General features: G+C 36.5%; 1 protein-coding gene across 1 annotated transcript in view; it reads right to left on the bottom strand.

Moving 5' to 3' along the window:
- Positions 1–665: 665 nt before the first annotated feature.
- The window catches only part of LOC127677743 (solute carrier organic anion transporter family member 1A4-like), a 39,727-nt gene continuing 23,220 nt past the window's right edge, over positions 666–17,172 (bottom strand). Inside the window, 7 exon segments of the mRNA XM_052172760.1 lie at positions 666–787; positions 1,868–1,932; positions 4,109–4,281; positions 6,501–6,666; positions 8,674–8,869; positions 10,405–10,569; positions 16,193–16,414. Coding sequence (XP_052028720.1) covers positions 666–787; positions 1,868–1,932; positions 4,109–4,281; positions 6,501–6,666; positions 8,674–8,869; positions 10,405–10,569; positions 16,193–16,414 — 1,109 coding nt within the window.

Here is a 17,172-nt window from a genome sequence, read left to right as displayed (position 1 = left end):
TACAGGTTCCCAGAAATGAGACTAGCAGTCAAATTTAGACAGCAGGTTCCTTCTAGCTACATAACTCAGCATGATTTTTTTTAACAGAAGGGTGCTACAAATACTTGAGGTTTTCCATCTAGTCAGTCGACAAGCAGGAGAGAGCTGAGGAGTATCCAAGAGGTAGAATGTCAGATACAATGCTACCTGAATGTGTTGTGACTCTGTCATCCCAACCCCTGCATAAGAGAGGAGTCCCTGCTTTCTGTCCACAGGTATTAGTTGGTAGAAGATGAGAGATATGTTCCCTCTTACAGCATCATTGTCCCATGTTTCTGTATCTTTCTGTCACATTGTTATTTTGGTTTTGTTTTGTTCTTGTTTTTTAATCTCTGGTGTTCTGCCGTGCTAGTTTACCTCAAGATGTATGTCTCCTCTATAGCTCTAGAGCTACTATTCAGGGAGTCTGATTTAAGTCATGCTTTTATATACACATACACATAGACATAAACATAATACACACACACACACATGCACACATATACATTTATCAAGTTCTTTTGAAATAGTGGAAAATAGTAACATATATAAAAAAGAGTGATGTTCATTCTGACTATCACTCAAAGACATGCTAGACATGAATGGAGATATTTTATGCACTACAAGATTAGGTCTTAAAAGTTACCTTACCTGAAGCTATTAATATCATACATCCTGCATGCCCCTGGCTCACCACATTTCTGAGTTCCCCAATGTAAACAAGTTCTGTCTATCAAAGCACCAGTATAAATCGGTGCCGGAATGCTAGCTGCAATGAAGAGAGAAAGAAAATCAGCTCATTGGCAGGAAGAAAGAAAAGAGATATTTTTATTTTATTTAGAATTACTTTAATTTTCCTATTTTTAAATAAACATGAAAAATTATGAATCAAATACTCTAAATATACTTTTATAAATTATAAATTAATATAAAGTTTCTAATTTTTATAAATAAGAAATGCAAACTATGTACAAGACAAGAAGAATGTATTCATTGAGTTCATAATCTTGGTGGACCTCATGAGTATGCATTTTCATAAATGTCTTGTGATGGTTTTCCATATGTCTACCTAACATAAATATTTCCTTCTCATTTAATCTCATTCAAGATTCTTTCTTGAATCTCCTAAAAGATGAAAGTATAATTAAGTTCAGTAAAGTTCAGGTAATGGGAAACATTTTCATTTCTGTAGTTTCTTCATTCCCAAACTAATTACGAGTGATCAGTTCCAAACATAATGGCTTGTAAACAGAAGTTCAGGTAAAGTCTGTAGAGCACACCTATGTTAATTATGCTACCAGGTCATGGGACTTCCTGGGTATGGACAATTGTGACATCGCAGATCCAGAGAGAAACTATATTTTTCTCTTTCAATGATAATTCCTTGATCATCCATATATCTGAATTATATCCATGTGACTATCACATAAAGCTATTTGGGATAAATTGGCCTTACAGGACACTAGGTTCTCCCCATCCAAACACTAAGAATGCTATGAGATATCTGATATCTGAGATTACAGCACAGAACTCTATGCTCTGCTATAACTAACCTATCAGATGCTTTCAAAGATATATTTGAGAAGTGCCTTATTCATGACATTTTTTGTTCTCTAACTACAAACATCAACATCTGCTACTGTGTTGGAACCTGAAATTTGGATGACCCAAATCTGTTCCCATGTCATGTTGATTCATATTTGATTTAGGAATAAATACCCTTATTCAATTTAATATAAAAGCTATCATTTTGTTTGCTAATATAGATGTTTGCCTTTTATTCAAAGACAATTAATTGATGTACTAAGTATCTAATATTGGTCTGATGTGTTGGGGAAATTTTTCATACCTAAAATTCTCATGCAAAATGCATGTAATCCTATTCCAAGTGACTTCTCTTTGGACTTCATACACCTGAAAAATAAATAAATATATACATATATAAAATTTCATCATACCAATCCATATCTGCTAGCATCCTTCAAAGACAGTAGTAGTTCATGATTCTAATAGTTAAACTTTTCATACTAAAGTAAGAATGATACAGCTCTACGTCTGTAAAGTCTACATGGAAAAAGGAGGGTAAGGACTTCTGAAAGCTGGTCCCTGGCCTCCACACATTAAAAGCACGGCTGAGCCCTTTACTTGTTGGTCAATGTCTACTAATCAAGGTGAGTCTTTTTTTTTTTTTTTTTGGTTATCGTGGAGACCACTATTCTATACCCACTTTAATGGACCTAAAACTGTGAAATCATAAGAAAAATGATTTTTTAAATTCTTAAGTTATTAGCTAGGTATTTTTCATGTTTATAAGAAGTGCTAATATATGTTATATAAAAATTCTTATTACTGTAGAGGAGATTCCATAGATGATCAGAGAAAGAAATCATCATGGAGGCTATGATATTCAGAAAAATACTTCTTTGTTATATATAGCTAACAACTTTAGATAATTCTCTCTTCCATCCTATCTATAGAAAAAGACTTGAGATAATTTTGGTAATGACATATGAAGGAGAGTTGTATAAGGCAGTCAGGATAAAAAATGAAAATTATTTTTATGAATTAGCATTATAAAAGCTCTTTTAAAGTATGGTCTTTACCCACCAAATACACCTTTGGTTACACTTGGTTTAGTGAGTTGTATGTTGTATGTTGTATGTTGTATGTTGGGTAGAACCTGGGAAGAAAAGAAAAGGAGGATGAGCAGGGGAATGGAGGGGATGGGAGAGGAACTGAGAAGAGAGAAGAGGAGAAAAGAGGAGAGAAGAGGAAAGGATAGGAGAGGAGGGGAGGGGAGAGGAGGGGCAAGGAGAGGAGGGAGGGGGAGAGAGGAAAGAAAAGAAGAACAGAAGTGGGGGATGAACAGGAGGGAAGCAAAGAAGGAGAGAGGAAAGAGATTTGAATAAGGAGGAGAGATGGGGTTCAACATAGAAAGGGATTGTGGACAAGAAAATGGAAAAACACTGGGAAATGACATGAGAATTAAGAAGCTCAGTTTGGTCTACATGGATAAACTTATGAATTACACCTCCAGACTAACTCAACTTTGCTTTTGAACTCCAATGAGAGAAGGAAGAGGTAGCTGAACTATTTCACTTTGTTAGTGGGTATGGAGAGTTTAGAACTGGAAGGAACACTTTCTTACAACAAAATATGGTGAAACTTATCTCTGAAACTTTCTTACTTTTTGGTAGAGAGTTGAGTATTGATCATTTCATACATGGACCTCCTTGTTAGAGAGTATGCTTTTGTATTGTTTGTTGTTGCTGCTGCTGCTGCTGTTGTTTAAGATAGATGGGGAGCAGGATGCCAAGGGAGCCGAGCCCCTTTCACACAGAGAGTTTTATGCTCTTCAAGTCAGCTGCTCCATAGGAAATTAGTGCTAGGCAACTACTCTTACAGTCATAGGAAAGGACAGGAGAGAAAGTTACAGTAAACTTTATTGTTAAATTTAGCAGTGTCTGATAAAGCAGGGCGTAGAGTCTTGATAAATATAGGTTACAGAATTGAAGTTCTAGGAGCTGTGACTCCTAGGGCCATTTTTGGTAAAGGAAATTTAATAATGATCAATAATATCTAAATGATATTGGTGGGGCTGCACAGTGGGTAACGGAAATCTTGATGACCCAAGTTCAATCCCCGGAACCAAGGAATATATTGCTGGTAAAAGAAATCTTAATGACTCAAGTTCACTCCCCAGACTCAAGGAATATATGTAAAATAGTTAAAACTTAAAAGACCAATTCAGTGTTAAGCATCTGTAATGCCAGCATTCCTGCAGGGAAATAGGAAGAGCAAACAGAATGGCTTGGGACTTGGGTGCCAGGTATGCTGGAGTACAGGCAGCACAGTAGCAGAACTAACAAGAGAGACCCTGCCTCAAAGAAAAGGTGAAAAGAGAAAATGGATTCCACAACATTGTTTTCTGAGAGACGCTGTTCTTAGTTGGACATAGGAGCTCATACTTCACAAGCACACAACTCACACACACACACACTGACCCACCCACCCATCCACCCCCCACAGACTTACATATGTACACAATATGACTAAGGACAGAGAGAAATATAAATTAGCTATTTGTCACCTGAGAAAAACCATAAACCCAGGCATTGCTCCCAGTGAGAAGATGAAGCAGCCAATTATTGATATGATTAAAAAGTACTGCAGCTTGTTAGCACAGTCAGGACCCTTGTTACACAGCCCCAAAACTGCAGATGAATTTCCTGATGACTGGATGCAGCTGCAATTTTGAAACACCTGTCAAAAGAGAAGACAAAACAAGATAGCATCCTAATAAGACAATTTTGGACTTAAACCTTCTGTATTTTCTACAAAGCCCATTGGGACAAAAAGGAAAATGTTGGGATCAATGATATGATTCAGAGAAGAGCACTCACCTAGTCTGAATCTGTTCCCAAGATTGAGCACAGACTCCGTTAAATAAAAAGTACTAAATAAATTAAATTGTAGGTCCTTCCTCCTTGTTGTTCTCTTTTGCCATCTCAGAATTCATAATATGTAATTTTATATAAATCCTATGTAAAAATGTGGACTTTGAAATTGTTATTTTTCTCAATACATGGAGTAAATTTGCAAAAGTTCAGTTATGCAGAATTAACACTTTATTTGTTTATATTTATTTGCTTGTTTGGTTTTCCTTAAGGGTGTCAATACATGTACTTGTTTACAGGTATGTACATATGTGTGTATATAGGTGGACATGTGTTTCCCATGGCATGTATGTAGAAGTTAGAAGTTGTGATGAGAGATAGTTCGCACTTCCTAATATGTGTGTTCTAATTTTGAATTTGTAGTAAGGGTTGGTGACGTGACGTATGCCTTTACATACAGATCAAATTTTCTAGCCTGCACATAGTTTTTTTATTTTGTTTATTTTGTATTACTTTGTTTTGTTTTTCTCTAGTACTAAATATTAAAACAATCTATATCTCAGAGTGTTGGTGATTTAGGTGGGTCCTTATGAATATGTAATCATGTCCCCAAGGAAAAGAGTTTACTTAAACAATAAAGCCAGTAATTTTGAATTGTTATATTATCAGGTCTGATTAAAATTAAAAATTTATATCTCATTTGATTATCAACCAACTCTCAGTATTATAATATGTTTGAGGCAAGGAAAAATGCTTGACACTTTATCTTGCTAAACTATTATGTTGTAGGCTGGGAAGATGGGACAGTCAGTAAAGTCCTGCACAAGCATGAGGACCTGAGTTCTCATCCCAACACACATGTGAAAATGAACACAGAGGGGATGTGCTTGCAACACTGATTCTCTGAAGGCAGGAACAGGTGACTCCTTGGGGCTTTACCTGCCAGGCAGCTTACAACACTTTCCTTTAGTAAACTGAAAACCACTGATATCCTGTCCCAGAAGCCAAAGTGGATGGAATCTGAGAGTCAACAGATAGGGTTACCTTTTGGCCTCCCTGTGCACATGCAACTGCATAACACATACACACACACACACACACACACACATACACACACACACAAAACAAACAAGCTTGTTTGTTTGTTTAAGTTTTGGACAGTAGTGGTGCACATCTTTAATCCCAGCACTTGGAAGGCAAGAGGTAGATGGATTTCTGAGTTCAAGGCCAGCCTGCTCTACAGAGTGAGTTCTAGATAGCCAGGGCTACAGAGAGAAACCGTGTCTCAAAAAACAAAACAAAACAAAACAAAACAAAACAAAAAACAACAAAAGCCAGGTGGTGGTTGCACACACCTTTAACCCCAGCACTCGGTAGGCAGAGGCAGGAGGATTTCTGAGTTTGAGGCCAGCCTGGTCTACAAAGTGAGTTCCAGGACAGCCAGGGCTACACAGAGAAACCCTGTCTTGAAAAAACCAAAAAACAAAACAAAACTAACAAATAAACAAAAACAACAACAATAACAACAACAACAACAACAAAAGAAAAGATAAATTTCTGTCCACCTTAAGAACATAGCAAGTTGGAGGCCAGCCTGGGCTTCATGAGACACTATTATGACAAAAGGCAGATTCTGTGCAGAGTAATTTAAAGCTATAAATTTGATGCTGCTTTATGCATGCGCTTCTATTTCTGTGTATATACAAACACATGCATGTGGGTGCTGAGGAAGACAGAAGAGGATGTCAGATGGCCTGGAGCTGGAGTTGGGAGCTGCACCTTGTATCTTCAGGGAACTAAACATGTTCTCTGAAAGAGCAGCAAGTGCTCGTTATAGATGAATTGTCATTTCAGCCTATCCAGAGCATTTTAGCTCAGTTACTTTGAACAATAATTTCAAGAGTTTGAAATTATGAAATAATGCACAAATCCTGTCATGGTTTACATAACACTAAAGAATTTTAAGGAGAAATATATATATATATATATATATATATATATATATATACAGTGTAGATTGAGTTGTTCACAAACATATTAATTCAGTATACAAAATGCCAGCCCAAACATTGAAAGGATGTTTACCATGTTGGTTCCAGTTCCAATGGACTTCTCACAGCCGGCGAGGCAGGCTGACATGTATGCTAGGCCATTGTCCCCACACACTGGATCCCATGTTTTTGTTAAGCAGCTACACTTTGTGTTGCAGTCAGCAAGGATATTATTCTCCACATATAGAGAGTGCTGAATTCTGAAATGAGTTGAAATTATGTTATGGATACTAAAAACAACTACCCAAACACTTTACTTTTTCTCATCTCAGCATTTGCACTTGTGTGCATGCTTGCACACACACACACACACACACACACACACTCAGACACAGAGAGAGACAGAGATAGAGGAAAGAATCATATTGTCACATTTCATCTTCTCCCACAGAACAGAAAAAAATAATCCATGTGTAAACATGTGGTTTCTGTATTATGTTTTTGGTACAAAAGTTATCTGCTCCAGTGTTTGCATGACTGCTTTTTAAAATTACTTCCAAAAGAAACATTAAATGCCTATCATATGAGGAAAATACAGAGCTATTAGAGCTAAATTGAAGTGGACTAATCTCTCATTGATCTGCAAAATAGGAAGTAATGAATGAGGGCTAGTTTGAACAAAACTCTCAATTTTCATTTATAAGATAGATTCTGTATTTAGCTTCCAAAACAATCGATTGAATACCCAAGATGTTCTTCTGAGACAATGTCCAGCAGTGACAATGAGATTTAAACAGGAAAATGTGGGAGTCTAGAAACTAAATTTAAATCCTGTTCTCAAACATAGTGTGGAGTCAGCATGACTAGAGATGATTCAGAATGTACAACTCTACTCTGGTGATATTGAAGTCATTTTCTTTAAACACACTAATGCCTCCTCAGTTTCAATTTGTATATCTCCAAATTGAATATAAATATGCTTGCTTTAAAGTAGATACAAATCCAATGTACATGTATTTGTGTATGTGTATGTGTGTGAGTATGTGTATTTGTATGTATATGTGTGTATGTGTATTTGTATGTGTATGTGTATATATGTGTATGTGTGTATGTATAATATGCATATGTATATGTGTATATGTATATGTGCAAATATACATATATATTTATAAATTCCCTCATGATTTTATATCAGAAATTATTGTAATCTCACAATTCTTAAGACTTTTGAAAGCAATGTTACTAATATGATTCACTATATTGAATGTAATTCAATATAGTTTTAATCTTTTTTTCTCTGAGTCTCTGTTTCTGTTTCTGTGTCTCTGTCCTGTGTGCAGATATGAATGTTTGTTTGTGTGTGTGTGTGTGTGTGTGTATGTGTGTGTGCAGACACATTATACAACACTGTGAATGAGGATATCAGAAGACAATCGTCTCCCTTGTTGGAGACAGAGTCCCTTGTTGTTCACTGCCACAAATAACAGAGTAGTGGGCACATGAACTTTCAGGTTTTCCTGCCTGTGCCACTCAGCTCACTGTAGGAGGAGTGGGATTACAGATACTCTACCATCTTAAGCATTACATGGGTTCTGGGGATCTGAGCTAAGGTCTTCCTGCATGCTCAGAAGCCTTTGACTACTGAGTCATCTCCCTAGCCAATTGAAGGGAACTTACATGTAAATACTTTATTTTAAATGAATGGTTGATTGTATAACTGTGCCCTAACATAATTTTGAAAATTTGCATGGTAACATAGAATATGACCAGGAAAACCTTGAAAGTCAAAATCTGAGACCACAGAGAGCATGAGATATAACTATACTAGTGCCATATAAAAATATATACATTACTTGAATTACCATGAATTACATACAATTATGCTAAAGTTGAGACTAGAGTAGAAACTGATAAAGGTTTGCTGACTTGTATAGTTAACTTTTTGTGCTATCTGTTTATGGGAATATAAAAACATGAATAAATGAGGCTACAAAGCTCTAGGTTATCTTCCTTCCTTGCTTTTTAAAGCAGAATAGGGTATCACCATTGGATGCCTACTGAATCAAAAACTTACTCACTGGTAGTCCTCAGCTTTAGTAAGCTTACTTATTCATGATGCTATAGACTTGATGGGTGGAAGGAACATGCAAGATAATCATGGATCACTATATTAAGTCATAATAAAATAATCTATTTCTATTCAATCCATGAAGAAAATTTACAGACAATTGTAAAATTATTATGATCTTCATTAGGAAACAACATACCCTTCATAAGAGGTAGTTAAGCCAGCAACTGGAAAATTATCACAGGTTATTATATAGTTAACAAAAAATATAAGGTACTCAAACAGGGATAGACAGAATGCTATGTATGCAGCTTTCTTGACAGTAATCTTGAATTTCTTCATCATCAAACCACCAAGTAAATATCCAAGGCATATTGGAGGTAACATGTAAAGACCTAAAATAGCAAGTAAAATACTATTGATAAAAGAGAGCAAATAAAAACATATTGTGAATTTATCTAACACATATCACTTACGAATAAATTTAGCTCTAATATAAACTGATCCTAAAACCTACTACTCACATGTTTTCACATACTTATCAAGTCACTTTTAAAATAGTACTTGTCTTAATTCAATCATTTCAACAGGTTATAGGTATCTTACAAAAATTGTCCACACACATTTACTCACACATACACATACATTCATTTATGGTATTAGATGTTTTATTTATTTCTTTTGACTTTGTATATTGGGAATTTCACTCAACTCTGAGGGATTTTGAGATTGCTGCTGAATTTTTTATTTTGGTTGCTGCTGAGTCCCTGCTTATCAAGTTCAGAACATTTTGTGCATTGTATGTATTGTCCAGCATTTTGACTCACTGTCTCTCTTTCCCTATATAAAAATCAAAGAAAAAGAATGAAAGAAAAAGATAGAATGAAAATGAAAGGGGAAGAGAAAGTCCTGCATAGGGTGGATTCACACAACACCCTATGCACCAGGCTTAGAAGAATTTAAACATCCTGTGCAGTGCTACACCACTGCATTTAATCTTATATATCTGATGGTGAGGATTGGGATTTGGACTTTCAGAGAACCCTAGATAATATGAATGATGGCAGCCTGTGATCCTCAGTTTTCGGGAGTAAATTAGAATCCTTGAGTTTAGTGTAACTAACGAGAAAAGCAGAGTGTGGCGGCACAGACTGGTCAGACCAACAGGGGTCTGAGCCACTGAATTAGGAGTAATGTGGAGAGCAAGAACTGAATCCCAGATGTAAAATGTGGGAGTAAGATATAGAATCCCAGTGAGTTAACTCTGTATTCCCCTTTGAATGAACATATTGGTGTATGAAAATTGACTGATAGCATCTTTCCCCAAGATGTCCATAATTGTGCCGATGTTTCATTCTTATTAGAGAGAGATCAGAGATTGCATTTATGGCAACTTTCTTTCCCTATTATTCTTGATTTCCCTGAAGACTGGAAAGAAGAAATTTATAAAAATATCCTAACAGATTTCATTTCCTTGTTGTCTCCTTGTGGTATTATCTTACTATTTATCATGCTCTTGAGGATAGATACTGTTTATCATGTCTGTGGTGGTTTGAATATGGTTGGCCGATATGAAGTGCCCATATGAGGAAGTGTGGTCTTGGGATAGGAGTGGCCCTGTTGGATGAAGTGCATCATGGTGGGGGTAGGATTTGAAGCTCTGTCTAGAGTAGAATAATTAGTATTTCCTGGCTGCAGTCAGATCAACATGCAGAACTCTCGGTTCCTTCTCAAGCATCCTGTCTGCTGGGATGCTGCCACGTTTACTGTCATGATGAAAATTAACTAAGAGTGTGAAATTGTAAGCCAGCTCTAATTAAATATCTATCTTTAAAATTTTTTTTATGTCAGGGTGTCTCACAGCAGTAAAACTAAGACAATGACCTTGTGGGAAGGAAGATGCTACCAAAGAACTAATGAAACTACATACCCATGAGGAAGACTATGTCGGCAGTGGATTTTCCATATTGCTGTTCCAGATACTTCGGCATGAAGGTAAATGAAGAGATAAATGCATTGGTCTGCATCACACGCGCAAGGATGAAAAGCATGTAAATTGGATTGCAGGAGAGGCTCTTCATAAACAGAAAGAAATCTGAAACAAGAGAGCGTTGAGTTACCAAGTGAACTTAGCCTGGTATTTTCTGTCCAGCGTTCTTCTGAAACCTTCTCACAGATTCTGTGCTTTGATAAAAATGCATTAGATGAATCTTTGCCCCTATGGGACTACATATCGTTTAAGTCATGTCCGGAAGTTACTGAAACAGCTGGCTATACAAGAACCAGATCACAGTTTTGCCATCAAATAAATCTAAGGAGGTGTGATTGTTTCTGTGGCTCCTCTCTTTTATTTCTTTTTCTGTCACTCCCTTCTATTAATATCCTGTATTCACTAGAGATGTCTTGTCTGTTCTTTAGAATCTGCCTGAGACTCAATGTGGTAAAGTTTTAGTTCAGAATATAATGCTATTCATACTTTATGCAAAAATGTACAAATTAACAGCTTAGGAAGGTTCAGAAATTATGCTGCAGCACTGACAGCATCATCATCTCTCCAGCACTTCATAGCATTATTTGAATTAGAGGCATTATCAGCACCTCACAGAACCTTCTTCCAAACTGACCATATACTTGATCACAAAGAAAGCCCCTAGAGATACAAGAAAATTAAAATAAATCATTGCATATTATCAGATCATCATGCATTGAGTCTGGACATTAACAAAAACAGAAAAAACAGAGAGTCCACAAACTCATGGTAACTGAACAACTCTATACTCAATGACAACTGGGTCAGGGAAGAAATTATAGGCTTTCTAGAATTCAATGAAAATGAAGGTACAACATACCAAAACTTATGGGAAATAATGAAAGCAGTGCTAAGGAAAAGTTTATAATGCTAAGTGCTTTCATAAAGAAATTGGAGAGCTCTAATACTAGCAAATTTACAACACACCTGAAAGCTGTAAGACATAGAGAACCAAACACATACAAGAGATTTACACAGCAAAAAAAAAAAAAAAAAAAAAAAAAAATCAAATTCAAGACTGAAATCAATACAATAAAAACAAAACAAAACAAAACAAAAAACAATTCAAAGATTCATCAAAACCAAGATAATGCTCTCTAGAGAAAAACAACATAAGATAAACACTAAGCCAAACCGACTAAGAGATAGACAATAGCCAACTGAATAAAATCAGAAATGAAAAGGGGAAATAGGGACACCAAGGGAATTCAAGGAATTATTAAATCTTACATATGATTTTCTTGACAAAATTGGAAAATGAATAAAGCTGATTTTTTTTTGATAGATTCCACTTACCAAAGTTATATCAAGATCAGATAAACTATTTAAACAATCCTGTGTCCTCTAAGGATATTGAAACAGCCATTAGCAGTCTCTCAACAACAAAAACAACAACAACAACAACAACAACAACAACAACACCCCAGGGCCAGATGGTTTTAGCACAGAATTTGCTGGACAATTAAAGAATTTCAGTAGTTATCACCATTCCTGACTTTAAGCTATATTACCAAGAATTAATAGTAAAAACTACATTGTATTGGTATAGAAAGAGGCTGATCAATGAAATCAAAACAAACATCCAGAAATGAACCTAAATACCTATGGAGAATTGATATTTAACAAAGAAGCCAAAACCATACAAAGGGGTAAAAAGTTATAAAATAAAATAAAATAAGCATCTTCAACAAATGGTGCTCTTTTAACTGGATATTTGCATGTAAAAGAATGCAAATAGATCCATATTTAGCATATTGCACAAAAGTTAGGTATAAGTAGATCAAAGGTGTCAATGTAAATGCAAAGACACTAAGTCTAATGGAACAGAAAGTGGGGAATAGCATTGAATGAATTCATACAGGAGACAACTTCCCGAACAGAATACCCATAACTTAGGCAATAAGATCACCAATTAATAAATGAATCCTCCTGAATCTGAAATGATTCTGTAAGGCAAAGAACACTATCCATACGACAAAATGGCAACCTATAGATTGTGAATAGATCTTCACTAATCCTACATCCTACTGAGAGCTAATATCCAAATTACATAAAAACTAAAGAAATTAGATACTAATAAACCACATTGTGATCTCCCCCAGCCCTTGAGGATCTGACCCACTGTTCTCAAAGAATAGCAGCCCAGCCACCTGATGCCAGCCTCCCGCAGAACAAGCAGAACCATTTTACAGCCTTTGTGTTCCTCTTGCCACCCTGTTTTTTCCCCCATCTCTTTTTCCAGGGAACCCAAGCCATTAGCAGCTACACCACATAATCCAATTAAACATGGGTTATAAAGTTAAACGACAATTCTCAACAGAGGAATTTGAATGGTCAAGAAGCACTTAACATCATTAGTCATAAGAGAAATACAAATTAGTATGAATCTAAAACTCCACCTTATATGCATTAGACTGGCTAAGATTGAAAACTTAAGCAACAGTGCTGGAGAGATGGTGCAGAGGATAAGAGCACTGACTACTCTTCCAGAGGCCCTGAGTTAAATTTCTAGCAACCACAAAGTGGCTCACAACCTTGTATAATGGGATCCAAATACAACTTCTGGTGTGTTTAAAGATTTTGACAGTGTACTAATATATATTAAATAAATAAATAAAAATTACATCAAGTGACAGTGGGAGAATGTAGAGCAAGGGGAACAATGCAAACATTTACAACCACTCTAGATATCAATCTTGAATAGTTTTATCTGAAGATCCAGGTATATCAGTCTTGGCCATATACTCAACAGATGCTTCACCATACCAGAGGGACACTTTCTTCACTATGTTCATAACAGCTTTATTAGTAATGGCCAGAAACTGTAGTGAACCCAGATGCCTCTCAACAACAACAACAAAAATGAAAAGAAAATGTGGTTCATTTATACAATAGAATACTGCTCAGCTATTAAAAACAAAAACATCATAAAATTTGCAGGCAAATGGATGGAACTAGAAAATATTCTGAGTGAAGTAATCCAGTATCAAAGGATCTGCATGGTATGCATTCTCTTATAAATGGCTATTAGCCATAAAGTACACAGTTCCCCGGTACTATCCTTGGACTCAGAGATGCTAATAATGAGTGTCCAAGCGAGGAATCCTGGATCTCACTCAGAAGTGACAATTAAGTGTTCATTGGAGGTGTATGGAGGGAGGGAACTGGATGGGAAAAAGAAATCTGAAAGGGAATAGAGGGGGAGGATCAGGTATAGGAAAAGCTGGAGAGGGGAGAAGAAGAGTGATTTGAAAGACGTAGAGATGGGGGAAGGGAGGTATCTCAAGGACTTGCTAGAAACCTGGGATGGAGAAGGCTTCAGAAAGTGATGAGGATGAATCCACCTCACAGTCCTAGAAGCTGGGAGTATGGATCCTGTAGCCAGACAGGACTTCCACTGGAGATATAAGGATACAAGCCCATCCACAAAAACTGTGATCCAAAATTTGTCATGCCTACAAGCAGTGCAGAGACAAAGATAGAGAAAAGATTGAAGGAGTGGCCAGCAAATGACTTGTCCAACTTGAGAACCATTCCATGGGCAAACAACAATCCCTGACACTATTAATGATACTCTGTTATGCTTTTACACAAAAGCCTAGCATAACTGTTCTCTGAGAGGATCCACACAGCAGCTGACTGAATCACCTGCAGAAACCCACAAAACATTAGACTGAGCTCAGAGAGTCGTATAGAAGAGATGAGGAAAAGATTGAAGCACCCAAGGTGGCAGAGACCACACAAAAAGACCAACAGATTCAACTAACCTTGACCCTTGAGGGGATCCCAGAGACTAAATAATGGAGCAAAGAGCATACAAGGGCTGGTCCTAGGCTACCAGCACAAATGTAGCAGATGTACATCTTGGTCTTCATGGGCATTGTCAGCAAATTGAATGGGGACTTAAACTCATTCTGTTGCCTGCCTTGGATCCTATTCCTTAACTGGGATGTCTTTTGTTGCCTTAGTGGTAGAGCATATATGTTCAGTCCTGCAGTGACATGAGATGCCTCCCCATTCTCAGAGATATAAGAGATAGAGGCAAGCACCTTGTGAGGGAACTGGGAGGAGGGGGCTGTGATTGGGGTATGAAGTGAATACAAATATATATTAATGGAAAAGAAGCACTAATGATATTTTAAACATCTCAACATGAGAATCGCACTATAAGGAATGCTGACTCAGTTTGTGTATACCAACCACTTTCCAAGTGACTTAGGCAAAACTGTTCCCTGATTTAGAAGTGAGAGTCCAATTTGTAGCCTGTTTATAGAAAATGGATTCAGTCTCTCTAGAAATAGTTTGATTGAAGTCCATAGTTAACGGCCCCTTTCCTGTTCATGTCTTCATGTCTCTGTCTTGATTTTCTAATTTTACACTATCCTTCATCAATTACCTAGATTTCATTGAAAGAAAAGTATCAAGAAGACACCATTTAGAAGCAGAGGCAGAGCACTTTAATGAAAAGAGATGGACTCAAATGGCAAAATTCACCTTTATGAGTGAGATGGCTGCAGGCAGTATACCTGGGAGCTTTAGAACTCACACATGTTTGTTGACATCCCTGTCCTCCTACATGAGTCTCTATAGTTCACAGTTATTTTCTGTATGTCTTATTCTCTTCTAAGTTTTTTCCTAGTTTTGAATTAGGTAGATCTGTAGACCACAAGGTTATACAAAGAACAATCAGTATTTGCTTTCTGGAGAATCTTTAATAAGGCTATGATCCTAACAAGATTCAAACATCTGCAATGGCTGCAAGTGTCACTGGCTTCTCAGCCCTTCTGTTTAAGGCTGACATATGACTGACTATTCAGAGCACAAGAGTATTGGAGGTTATAAATAATGGAAGAAGTAGCAATATAATCAATAATATGCTCACCACAGAAGTCTGTGCCAGAACAAAATAGAAACCCAGGGATATAATGTACTCTTAACCTAATTTGACAGGTAAAGCACTGGCCATCCCTATCTTCCAACTATACACTCTCAGAATTCCAGAGTCCAACCCATGCCTCTTATGCATGAACTTGGATCTCTTGAGAATGCTCCACAGGGTCTCTACACACACAGCTATGACATAGAATTAAATGTTAAGAATGCACATTGTGAACACTTCATTGTCCCTTCATATTTTCTCACAGAAGCGTATCTACTCTGCACCGTTGCTTAGCCACATCCCTGCTTGTTGTAAAACAGTCTGTTCTAAGGGAACAGTTAGTTGTCCTGTAATCTATCACACACCTTCAAATATAGAGGATGATGTCACCTATCATGTTTTCTCTTTCAGCCTTGATTTCAAAGATGCTTACAGCTAAACATTTTCCTTATCAAACAACTTTCCCTTTACTAGTATCTATAGCTTGGATTTCTACTTACTCCTGTTTTCCTTTTTTCTTTACTTAGTCTAATATTTTCTGCAAGATAAGATTTTTCAAAACACATGGTAAAATACATTTTTTCATTGAGTATTCAGACTGACTTGAATTTTTCATAAGTCTAATGTAAGATAAGTCATGTAAGTCATGTGTTCTGTAAGTCAGTTGTTTCCAAGTGATAAATGTGGAAGACATTTGACACAACTGAGCAGTGATGATTAGTCACAAAGGATCTTAACTCAGGAAAAGTGACAAGTACCCACTGACTGCAGACACAAAGACCAAAGAGAGTTTAAAGATTCCATGTTTGCCTTTAGTGAATCCTCGGTTTTCTTCCTTGGCTTTTGCTCTGTGCTGCTTCTCTTTGGCATTTTCAGTTCTGTCCATATTATCCTGTAATCCTTCCTTTGGGAGTGTTTTTGGAAAGAAGAAAAAGGGAATGCTGATCAGAATATTTACTCCTGCACAGACCAAAAACCCAATCCACCAAGCACCGACCCAACGTGAATCTGTGGCAGATATGGTCAGGTCATCTGTAAAGAAATACAGATATAGCATTAACTTACATCACTCTTTCTGGTATAGAGTGTAGAAAATTATTAATCATCATAATTCCATCCAAGCATAAACTTTGTATGTAATTTCTAATCAATTCACAATTTGTTCCTTTTATTGTTTGGAACTTGACCTTAAGATCTTCTTTCTCTACTTTTTAATTTCTGAATTTTGCACATCTGACAGTCTATTGTGATAATTCAGACCTCTAGAAAAGTGTAGGAGTTTTATCAACTGTGTGAAATTAAAATCAAGTGAGAAGGAAAGGATCTAAGGTGCTTCGTGGCATGGAACTTCAAATGGAGAAAAACCGAATTTGAGACTATTTAAGGAATTAGATTTAACCTGATGTGGTCATTTCTCAAAACATCACAGTGAGTGAGGATGGGGGCTAGAGAGACAGTTCAACAGGCAAGTGTTATAGTTGCTCTTGCAGAAGTCCTGAGTTCTATTCCCAGCATATACATGGAAATTAACCCCCACTTGTAACACTCATTTCAGGAGCTCAGATACTGTCTCCAGATCCAACAGGCACACACACACACACACAAAGTTAATAAAGTAAAATATATGGTATCCAATTATTTTTTATGATTTGTGTATGTATTAAGGAAATTAATTTTATCAAGCAGTATATGGTAATATATTTTAACAGCAGTAAATAAGCATTTCTGTCATGTGAAACCTTTGTAAATTGGTGGTTACTACATAACAGGAAGATCTGTTTCTTTATCCA

This window comes from Apodemus sylvaticus, chromosome 2 (genome assembly GCF_947179515.1).
Source record: "Apodemus sylvaticus chromosome 2, mApoSyl1.1, whole genome shotgun sequence".
Classification (NCBI taxonomy): domain Eukaryota; kingdom Metazoa; phylum Chordata; class Mammalia; order Rodentia; family Muridae; genus Apodemus; species Apodemus sylvaticus.
Note: the sequence above shows the minus strand (reverse complement) of the source record. Positions and strands in the feature narration are given on the sequence as shown.